Here is a 10,898-nt window from a genome sequence, read left to right as displayed (position 1 = left end):
AAAAAAAAAAAAAAAAAAAAAAAAAAGCGCGACTACATACGGAGTGAAAAATGCTAATTAACTGTCAATTGATCATGAGATGAGAAAGCGTTCGTGAATTAACAACCGGGTCGAAAGAGATAGAGAAAGAGACGACGAAACCGTATTTCTTATATTGCCACCGAGCTGTAAGAGAATTGGGATAATTAAATATCATTATCGCATTGCACGTATCTGTCGGACTCACATCTTCAGGACCTACATTATTCCGTCGATCCTTCCTATCGTTGTTCAGGTCTATTGTCTATTATCCCGGAAGGAGGCTCGTCATTTTTATTAGGTCTTGTAATTATTACACTTGGTTATGTATATATAAGAATTGGTTTGCACGAATTTTTAAGTATGTTACGTATCTGTTATATTAATTTTAACGCCTTAGTCCGCTAAAATACGCAGAATACGCTTCTTTATATTGCAGGTCGAAACGTGAGAGATTCGACTCAGCTTTTCAATCATGGATGTTTGACAAATAAATGGACGATACGTGCACGAACTCTTAAAAAGTTTTATTATAGAATCGCGAAGTTTCATTACAGAATCCCGCTGGGAAACGATAAAGAATCATGGCGTGTTTCCTAATTTTCCCGTAGTGATATTTTGAAGCGTCGATGCGTTCCTTAGCATCAGCGTGGCGTTCTTCAGGATGTCAAAATTGCCTTTCGAGTCGTCTTCCTTTTGGAACTGTATCAATATCACGAGATACGTGGTGACAGCGCCGGCAATCTACGTGGAAATCAATATTGACTTTTTCTTTGCTAACTCGTTCGTTTGAAAATTACAAACGATCGAGCATCCTTACTGAGGTCACGAGGCCACGATCCAGAGTAAAAAGTCCACACGCTGAAAACTCTAAGGGCCGGTGTAGAAGTTGAAGCGAAAAAATTTCCAATTGCGTCCTGTTTTCTTTATCGTGTCTCATGGATAATAATTGACTCACCAAGATCGCCGTCCTTTTTCCCTAAAAAAATAGTTGCGCAATTTGCACGCGCGTTCTTCTTTTAATATATGAATTATCGTTAATTTGTACATATATTTAAGTTGAATTAGCGCAGTTGCGTTCGACACCTCAATCGTAGCGGCGTACGTGGGCTGTACGAAGATGAGCAGCCTCCAGACATGAAAGATGCACCACATCGTTTGCACCACGAGGAACAGTGGCTGACGCTTCCCGTCGGCTTCCATGATTAAAAAATACGGCGTGATAATCAAGTGTATCAAGCAGGTGATCGTGACTACAAGTATAACCACGCCATAAGCGCTGTTTATGTACGTCACCGTGTCGCACAAGGACGCGTGCACAGTCACCAGTTGGGGTATGTTTTCCGGGGAATCTTTGTCATCTGGAAAAGGATTTGCTAGAACTTCGATTATTATTGATCTTGTAATTATAACAATTACATATAATTTTATGAAAAATTAATTTGGTATACTGAATATAAATTGATGTTTTTTTTTCTTTATGACTATGAATAAATTAAATATAACAATTTGTTATATTTAATTTTATATATATGAATATTATTGGATTATATTTGATACAATTATATGACTAATATACTTTTTATGTAACTCTCGTTATTAGCTGTTGAGAAAAGCTTCTGAAATGCGCAATGCAATCGAACTGTACCATTCGTAACAGAGGAGTCCGTAATCTTCGATTTCCGAAACATCCGAGCGTTTCCCAGATCCTGCCGAAGGTACGCAGCGAGTTGTCCTTGATCACGAAGGTCGCCGGCTAAAGAATGCGTATCGCGTTAAAAAGGTCATCGGCGTCGTCGAAATGGAGGTTTGCAAAAAGATATAACTAAACGACTTAACACGCACCTAATCCAAGGTCCTTCCGAAACTGATTCGTGATCCTGCTACTCTTCAGGATATTCTCGAGGCTCTTGTTGAGCCTGGAGAACCTCTGGCCTACGTTGTACGTGGCGATCGCGTACTGCACCTCTATCATGATGATGACTACGTACATAAAGTATAAAGGGAGGTAGTTGATCGGCCCCTTGTCGTTCATCATCTTATCCATCTTCACTTGGTTCCACGTGTAAATGTCGAGGCTGGAGATGAGGATGGAATAGGAGAGGCTGCTCAGCGTCATCAGAATCGTGTATTTCCGGAGCTTCCTCGGCGAGACGATGCCCATCTTCTCGTCGCACTTGGCGAGTGGTGAAACCGAACAGTGAATGCATCGTACATCGGTTTCAATGAATAGCGATGGCCTCAAAGTGTACGCTCGAAATGTACGAAAAGAATATGCGAATTGTCTTGAATACTATCCAAAAAGACTCGAATGTTTGCACGATCGTTTCGTACAAGTAAAAACTCGCAGGCCCATCACTATTGATCATAATTATCGCGGCAATGATCACTTGAGTGAGAGACTTACATCGACCAGTTTATCGATAACGATATGCACGTACTTCCATTGCAGAATTGAACTGATGACGGAGGCCGCCGTGAGACTCATCACACCCAACACGTCGCTGCAGGTAACGATCACCGCGTTTTGAGACTTTAATCGGGTGCTGAACTCCCATCCGTCTCTCAGGTCACGCCAGAAGCCCCAGATTTCGGCTCCGATCAAGGACATTAACAGGCATATGCTATGTACATTTTTTCCTATCTTTACTTAGAAATACTATTTCCTTTGATTGAATCAACTAATCAATTCTAAATCATAAGATAAAAATGTATGTGTGTGTGTATATATATATATATATTCGCTTATTTAACTTTTAAATATTTAAATAAGATTTTATTTAAAAAATTCAAGTATCAGACATGGGGGTGTCAGATTTACAAATTTGAAAATCTAAAATCTAAGATCTTTGAATTCCTACGCGTCTTTCTAGAAGCGATGATAAAAGTTTTGAGATTGCGAATACTTTTTTGGATTACCTCTGTTAATCATTGCAACAATTTGGTCGGTATTCTATAATAATAATAATGTTTATTAATGGGCAAACACCATTTGACTACACAAGAGAAAGAAAAAGAGAAACAAGAAATAAGAAATATTATATACATATTTAACAATCAAGAATGAAATGAATACTTAATATGCAGTTAATAGCTACAATAAATTCATCTATACATTCGTATATAAGTAACAATATATTAGTAAGTAAGAAAAGGAAAAGTGCGAGACAAGAACACAATGTAAAAGTGAATATAAGAATATATGAATACAGGAAACATAAATTAATTAATTAAAATTAAATCAATAAAACAATTGAAATAATTCTGACAGAATATAATTTTACAAAATAGATGTTAATTCAAGTGTCTATGCGAGCGTTAATGCAACATAATTTATCTCTGTGCAGGTGTCCGTTGAGTTTTACTCAGTTTGCGCGTCATCTTCACCTGTAAATGCTGTCGATAATGCTCAATCGTCCTTGATATCTGCCGGATGCCTGTCGGACAAATCTCATTGGAAATACACCGGACAGTTTGCTGAGGTGATAGATCGGGAACACCGCTTGATATAGATCGCTGTTTACCGACTTGTTACTCGGCCCTTCGGATCTCACGTCATATTCATCCACGTTCGAGGGCTTGTCTATACATTCAGATAGCGTCGTGTTATTACGCTATTGATTTAAATTGTTCCCGTGACGGTGAACAGAATTAAGTACGGCGGACTTATTTGCGGAGTTCGGTTGTTAAAATTTTGCAAATCATGACATTGAGTTTCGTGTCTCGTATACTCACTTCGGAACGATCGATCTCTATTGTTCCCTTTCTCCCGAGCACTTGGGTACGTTTATATTTTTTAAACAACTATCTTATAAAGATAATTTTATTTTTTTATTTTTTTTTTTTTTTTATACAAAGAGAAAATTGTTCTGCGTGTACTTGATAAAATTAGAAGCAATTGTCGCGTGACGTATTTTAAAAATCGTAATTATTTCAATGATAAAAGTGGCAAGGTGAGACGTATGTCTTACTGTTTATCCTGTTGGTTGTTTCCTGCTTATCGAAATCATTCCACCGAACGTGCGTTTTCCTAGGCATAAGGGCGGTTTGGTCGATATTATTTTCAGACGTACTTGCAAAACAATTCGCAAGCTGCATCGGACAAATCCCTGCAATTACATAACAAATGAATTCACAAATCCCTCGAGTGACTCTTCTTAGTCAGTTCAACATCGAAAGAGACAAAGAAAGTAAAGCGGTATATGTAGCAAATTAGAAAAAAGGGAATTAAAAAACAAATCCCGACGACGCGAATTTTACCTTTCGATATTTGTCGAAGAAGGAGACACGTGGCGAGAAACGAACTCACACGAGGATCTCACGAAGAAGAGACATAATCCTTTCTTCGTGCGAAACAAACACCACGAGTATCACTGACTGCATCGTCAAGATTCACCGTAGTAAATTCACATTGCAACGTTAACGTCGCACATCGGAGTGAAAGTTGCGGGGAAAAAACCGGCCGTGTCGCAGGTATATCTGGCTTTGCACCTGCGTACCCGTCCATTCATACTCATCGGATCGTCGACAGATAATTATTATTGACGATCACCCTCGCGGCCGATGTTTATCTTTCGAAAACACACACTTATCTTCATACAGTGCTCGAACGCGCGACCTTGTTTTTCTAGAGGCGCGTGTACGAAAGGACACCCTTGACTGAGAGTTTCATGAAGAGAGGAGTTGATCTCAATTGGATTATCGGTCTTTTTCGTCCGCAAAAGAAAAGAAGGAAATCTTTTGTTGGAAATATCAAACCGGACGGTATTCGCATACGATCAAATTGCATGATGCGATTTACCCCATCGCGCTATCTCCGATGTGCAACGTGTGATCGTTAGATAGGTGTTAGACCGAAACGCTGACAGAGATTAAAGGATATCATGGCGTGTTGTTGTCGATTTAACACGCGAACGTTATTATACAGTATATGTATACCGAATGTGTACGCAGAGAAATATCCGAACTTTTTCCTCAAAGATAAGCCGCATTTTTACTCTCTAAATTTCTTGGAGTGAAATCTCACTCAAAACGAAAAAAAGGTGGCAGTATTTTCACTCGATAGTGAAAATATTGCCATTCGGAACTATAAAAGAACAGTTTCACTCGAGATTAAAGCAGATTCCATATGAGCGAATGTTTCAATCAATTGGATTGAATATGTTTTTTTGACGATAGAACACTTTACTTTTTTTCAATGAGATTTCACTCTAAGAAATTTAGAAAGATAATCTGTGAACTTTTCCGATCACGCTTCTAGTAAATTCATCGAATTACTCATTAAAAAATTCTTCGAATATTTATAATTAGGTATGCCATTGGGTGTGGAAAAGCATCTATGAATACATTAATATATTCGTGAAGAGTGAAGTAACAAAAATAAATTGCTAATGATAATCATACCTGGTTATTAGAGAGAGTGTCTTTATTATAATATATTAAATCTGCAATTTAATCTCATGTATTTGGCGTTAGTCGTCAACAACGATTCGCTGATTATTCGTTTACTACGCAATGAGGCGCGAACAACGATATTATTATACTCTCATGGTATACACACTTACAGCACGAATGCATAACTGTAAAGGTAGGAACAAGACACTTATACAATGTCCTCGTCCAGCGTAACACACGGTTTAAGTATACACTTTGCGTACGCAGCCGTTTTTAATAGCGTTACTTGATCGATCCGATGAATAATATCCAACTTTCGCGTCGATCATGTGTCAGGATCTACGCTCACAGTCGCGATCTATCGCGATCCACATCTACTGCTGATTGCATCGGCAAACGCAATTTACGTGTAATGTTTCCGGCACGTTTCTACCATTACGGTTTATCCAAAAACGCAGTCGGGAATTACTGTTTGTTTGACACTTGTGTCGTCACTGAAAATTTTTCACGAAACTGCCGTTTGTTCGTCGATGTGTAAGATTAATTTCAATTTTATGTATTAAGAAATTAATTATACAATTACATCTTGTGACGCAAAGATAAACGCGAATGCCGAAGTGCGCATTTTTTATGACATCAAATCGTGTGTTTTATGCGTAGGAATCCGATGTGATGCGGAGAAACTAGAAGCAATGCTTGAATTCAGCGTGAGAAGTGCTGTCCGGCTTATCCAGAAATCGAAGTAATTTTGTTAGACAAAATGTTCAACGCGTAGCCTTCGACTTTGAGAACGCGTGCAGGACTGAATCAGTCCCGATGTCGTCGTCGTCGTCGTCGTCGTCGTCAAAGAGAGGTACTTGTGAAAATGAAACGTTTGTGTAAACATTATAACTTCGATCACTCATGTATTTCCCGCACACCCGATCGAATGTGGTGATAAAGACTCGTAATTGCACGGAAAGAGGGAGAGGTGCGCTGGTGGAATGATACGTAAGGGCTACTTTTTCCCTCGCTATTCACAACACGGAGAGTATAAAATTGCTCTCGCTCACGCATAACGTTTAAACCAATTCACTTGTGACCGCATTCGATTTACAACTGCAGAGTGTTATTTTTATTCGATTTTCCTCGAAAGAGATGTGTGTATTTAATCTTAAAACCACTGCTAAGATTCAAATGTTTGATGATCCTGATGATTCACATAATCTAGGATTTTTATATATTTGTTCATTTATTTGCTAGAACAATTAGTTTGACAGTAATACTAGTGATCAAATTAAATATGAGAATGTTAGGGAAAATATACAGGGTGTTAGAAAAGTCTGAAAACGGTCGAATATCTCGAAAACAAACTTTTAAAGAAAACTGTTTCAGATAAAAGTTGTTTGGTTCGAAGGGATCTATAAAAAGGTATAATTGGTTTGATTTTAAATAGTCATTTGAAGGTCATATAAAAGTTATCTTAAATTTTTTTAATGAAACACCCCATATATTATTACATATTCTTATAGCTTATCTCGAGAGCTTTCCAAAACACTATAATAAAATATTTTTTCGTTAAGAACTTTTCGAGTAATAACACTTGAAATTTCCAGCACTTTGACATAGAATACAAAATATCTCGTAAAATATTCATCTTTCGATTATCTTGCCTTAATGTTTTTTTGCACAGAATAATGAGACAAATTAATTAACTTAAAAAAACAAAAATTTTTTACATAATAAATATAAAAAAATTTTTTGTGCTTTTTTAAGCTAATTAATTTGTCTCATTATTCTGTGCAAAAAAGCATTAAGGCAAGATAATCGAAAGATGCATATTTTACGAGATATTTTGTATTCTATGTCAAAGTGCTGGAAATTTCAAGTGTTATTACTCGAAAAGTTCTTAACGAAAAAATATTTTATTATAGTGTTTTGGAAAGCTCTCGAGATAAGCTACAAGAATATGTAATAATATATGGGGTGTTCAATTTAAAAAATTAAAGATGATCTTCATATGACTTTCAAATGACTATTCAAAGTTAGACCAATTACACCTTTTTATAGATCCCTTCGAACCAAACAACTTTTATCTGAAACAGTTTTCTTTAAAATGGTTTGTTTTCGAGATATTCGACCGTTTCCAGACTTTTCCAATACCCTGTATATATATCATAAAGTACTACTTCTAACAATGACAACAATATAGCGATAACAAAAGATAGAACATAATTATCTTGAGGTAGTGTAAATAAGTTTTATAGAGGATGTTAAATTTGTACGGAGGAGCGAAAAAAATCAATATCTCTATTTAAAAAGAAGTTGAATTAATTATTAGTGATAAAATCTACTTTAGATAAATTTGTTTTACACCATTAGAAGGTGGAGACAGAAGTATTTTACGAGGAATTGTAGGACATAAAAGCTACATGTAGAGCGGAAGTATATACAATCGACCCAAGTCCTAAGATATATCTATTTATGCATGTATATATAGACGTTTATAATGATACAAATTAATATTCTTATGTTCATTTTTTCTGGTACAAGTAGATACGCGTTTAGAATGCTGTTGTTTGTGCATGCGCGAATATATACATTTGCACATGTTTTTATCATGATAGACAAATACATGTTATAAATCGTAGAGATCAAATTGATCGTAGAAAATTGCTTTGTTTGTTATTGCTGAGGAAGGCAAAAGAATAATACCTAGTAATACATTAAATGTCATACGACATAATGTCGTTATAGTTGATATTTCGGAAAAACATTCGTCCTGGCTAAGTTTTACAACTTTAATAGTATGTTGTTATTTGTTATTCATTATGATTACTATTAATAATTAATTGTAATTATTTATTATAATGATTATTATTTTGATATATAAACAAAAATTTATCCAAACAATTTCATTGAAAATATATGTTATATGATATAATTTGATGAAGCAATTCATTTTTAACGACTCATTATTATATGAAGTTTATGTATATTCACTTATAGTCTGTTTTGTATTAGTTTTTATTATAATAATTAATACTTGTGTCGATAATGTCGCGTACGACGTTACCCGCGTGCTTACGACGATACCAAAGGCGCTAATTCAACTTAACCTAAACTATAGCCATAGGACCGCTATCGTTCGATGTCGTACCTTTTGTAATTACAATCTGCAGAGAAATCGTGAAATCATTACAACGCGTTGTGTCACAGACGTGAAAGGAAGAATGTAGATCTCTGCACAAGAAACAGTCGTGTAAATTATAAAAGTGATCACAAATGAATTATAACCTCACAATGCGTATGTTTCACTGCATGTCTTGAACTGATTGATTAGTGTTGTTTATTGTTAATTTTATATTATTTAATCAAAATGGAATGCAATGAGGAGGATTGGTGTGTAGAATGTTCCGATGATGAGAAATACGAGGTAGATGCAAAGGTAAGATACACACATACTTTTAGACCTGATCTCGATTGCGTTTACTATTCATAAATAATAAATTCAAATTTCGAATTTCTTTGTATTCAATTAATATATATGCATTTTTTCTATTTACACAGCGTGAATGGAATATAAAAGCTGAAGATATACTTTCATTGATCGAGGGCTTGGATACTAACAATCGTGTGCTGGAGCTTGAATGGAAGTGTCCTGGTAGACGAGGTCCTTCTCCCCTTCCTTCAAACAATCGGCAACAAGAGCATGGATCTCAAGAATACAAGTAAGAATATATTATAATCTTTATTTATTTAGACCTAAAATTAATTAATAAATCAAGAATGGTCTTGTACTGTGTGACAAAATTTCTTATTTTATTACTATGTGACTATTATTTTTTACCAAATTTGAAATGTATTATTCTTGTAGGGCCGAAGAAAAGTCCGACTTTGATTTCATGGATGAGATATCACCGAGATTGCCTGTTCGAAGATTGGGAGAAAGTACTCCTAAAGGTAGTGCTAAAAAGAAGACTGCTAGTTTCAATGTTGTGTTATCTACCATGCTAAGACACCGTAGGCAGGAACAGCAGGAAATCAATGCCAGCCCAAAGAAAAGTGAATCTCCTGGACTGAAGCCACATGCTCCCATTTAAAATTTGTTACTATTTAATGGCTAAACAATCTACATGTCTGGAAGATTGAAAAAACCAATATAGCCATATAATTCAAAATTATAAAGCAATTATGTGGACTGTGCAGAGAGACATTACTCTGTACGTATTGTAAAAAAGAATACTACAGTACCTCTGTTAGAAGTAACATCTATTGGAAAATACTATATATTGTACCTATTCAATGGTATATTACTGCTCCATCCTCTGTGAGGATATAAATGAACGCTACGAATATGATACTGACATTACATTTATATCACACTAACAGGTTTTACATCAAACGTTCTCAATCATGAAATTATGACAAGGCGATGCATTTTCTACATAGATCTTTCTCTGTATAAAGGAGAACAAAGTACATGGATTTTTCTTTTATTTCTCACGAGGATGTATTTTCCTGTCTACGTTATGTGTGTAAAAAAAAAAATTATATATATATATATATATATATATATATATATATATATATATATATATATACACATGTACAAATATATACAGGTAAAATGTTAAAGAGAAAAAACTTTTGCAAAGTGAAAGTAATTGATGCGTATTTTATCGCGGATTCGATTTAATTGCGCATTGGTAACACAAGCATTGCGAACGGCGATTAACTCTAGTAATCGTTAGTATAATTCTATTAATTAGTGTAATGTTTGCCGTAATATTATTTTATATTGGTTTTACTTTTATTCCGAAAGATAGTTTGATAAATATTTTACTTTAGATGTTTACCTTATATTTGCAAAATCTGACGCACATATGAGTTCTATATCTTTTCCGTCGTTCTTGTTTCGTACGAATAATTATATTACTAAAGTACATTGTCTATTACAACACAATATTGTTTTATGTACGCTGTAAGTATATTTATTTGTAAAGTGCAATACATCAATGTCTAATATTACACAATTTTTAAGAAATAATATTCTTGTGAAGTAGTTTAGTATTTGTTATACTAACATCGAAATGTTAAGTGTCGCAAATTGTAGTTCCCACCGATTACGAACCCGCGCAACGTGCGTTCGCGTCAGACACATTGTATACGGCCCAATCGGGGAACTCGCCGATCCCGAAAACGAAGACGCCCCACGTCGGAAACAGAATGACCTGTACTATCAGACTATAAATCGCGGGCACGAAGCCGCCAGTTATGAGCCACTTGGTCGGTATGTGCCCCTGGACGGCTATGATCGCGTTCGGTGGTGTTCCGACCGGCAGACGGAACGAGAACGAGCACATCAACGTGGCTGGTACCATCAGGTACATTGGATGTAATTCCATCACTATGCACTGAAAAACAAAGTGAAATCAAATTGTCTGCAACGATGGCGAAAGAGGTTGCGTGTGAGATGAAATATTGCATATATATATATATATATA

General features: G+C 35.6%; 3 protein-coding genes and 1 long non-coding RNA gene across 7 annotated transcripts in view; 2 read left to right on the top strand and 2 right to left on the bottom strand.

Annotated features, from left to right (window-relative positions):
* Positions 1 to 532: 532 nt before the first annotated feature.
* LOC116846590 (gustatory receptor for sugar taste 43a-like) lies at positions 533 to 4,660 on the bottom strand. Of its 2 annotated transcripts, none has more exons than XM_032820635.1 (9): positions 4,279 to 4,660; positions 3,990 to 4,127; positions 3,406 to 3,601; positions 2,426 to 2,642; positions 1,864 to 2,194; positions 1,667 to 1,774; positions 1,105 to 1,394; positions 839 to 997; positions 533 to 762 (listed from the first exon to the last, which is right to left on the bottom strand). In XM_032820635.1, exons 2-9 carry the CDS (start codon positions 4,114 to 4,116, stop codon positions 601 to 603), a joined length of 1,590 nt encoding a protein of 529 aa, XP_032676526.1. In that variant the 5' UTR covers positions 4,117 to 4,127; positions 4,279 to 4,660; the 3' UTR covers positions 533 to 600. The 2 variants fall into 2 exon arrangements, with proteins under 2 accessions (XP_032676526.1, XP_032676527.1); XM_032820636.1 differs by having other exon boundaries at positions 1,105 to 1,379.
* LOC116846593 lies at positions 1,695 to 6,922 on the top strand. 3 transcript variants are annotated; one of them, XR_004378526.1, is made up of 4 exons: positions 1,695 to 1,825; positions 1,913 to 2,279; positions 2,471 to 3,500; positions 6,073 to 6,922. It is a non-coding gene; the product is annotated as an uncharacterized LOC116846593 (long non-coding RNA). The 3 variants fall into 3 exon arrangements; XR_004378525.1 differs by having other exon boundaries at positions 1,913 to 2,646; positions 3,366 to 3,500; XR_004378524.1 differs by having other exon boundaries at positions 1,913 to 3,500.
* A 436-nt stretch (positions 6,923 to 7,358) lies between these two features.
* Positions 7,359 to 10,456, top strand: LOC116846630 (PAXIP1-associated glutamate-rich protein 1). The gene is made up of 3 exons (XM_032820712.1): positions 7,359 to 8,839; positions 8,962 to 9,122; positions 9,269 to 10,456. Exons 1-3 carry the CDS (start codon positions 8,771 to 8,773, stop codon positions 9,492 to 9,494), a joined length of 456 nt encoding a protein of 151 aa, XP_032676603.1. The 5' UTR covers positions 7,359 to 8,770; the 3' UTR covers positions 9,495 to 10,456.
* Positions 10,457 to 10,517: 61 nt separating this feature from the next.
* The window catches only part of LOC116846568 (protein I'm not dead yet-like), a 1,139-nt gene continuing 758 nt past the window's right edge, over positions 10,518 to 10,898 (bottom strand). The window contains exon 2 of the mRNA XM_032820549.1: positions 10,518 to 10,808. Within this exon, the coding sequence (XP_032676440.1) occupies positions 10,518 to 10,808 (291 nt within the window). The remainder of the gene's footprint in view (positions 10,809 to 10,898) is intronic.

Source organism: Odontomachus brunneus, unplaced genomic scaffold (genome assembly GCF_010583005.1).
Source record: "Odontomachus brunneus isolate Ranch 3 - 2012 unplaced genomic scaffold, Obru_v1 Obru_scaffold_066, whole genome shotgun sequence".
NCBI lineage: Eukaryota > Metazoa > Arthropoda > Insecta > Hymenoptera > Formicidae > Odontomachus > Odontomachus brunneus.
This window is presented reverse-complemented; position numbering and strand designations above follow the sequence as displayed.

Excerpts from the sequence above, each read along its gene's own strand:
- LOC116846590 (XM_032820635.1), bottom strand. The coding sequence starts at position 4,116 with ATGCAGCTTGCGAATTGTTTTGCAAGTACGTCTGAAAATAATATCGAC. Across the intron at positions 3,602-3,989 it reads AACAACCAACAGGATAAACA|ACAAGCCCTCGAACGTGGAT; the intron begins GTAAGACATACG and ends CTGAATGTATAG. Across the intron at positions 1,395-1,666 it reads GGACTCCTCTGTTACGAATG|CAAATCCTTTTCCAGATGAC; the intron begins GTACAGTTCGAT and ends TCGAAGTTCTAG.
- LOC116846630 (XM_032820712.1), top strand. The coding sequence starts at position 8,771 with ATGGAATGCAATGAGGAGGATTGGTGTGTAGAATGTTCCGATGATGAG. Across the intron at positions 8,840-8,961 it reads AATACGAGGTAGATGCAAAG|CGTGAATGGAATATAAAAGC; the intron begins GTAAGATACACA and ends CTATTTACACAG. Across the intron at positions 9,123-9,268 it reads CATGGATCTCAAGAATACAA|GGCCGAAGAAAAGTCCGACT; the intron begins GTAAGAATATAT and ends TTATTCTTGTAG.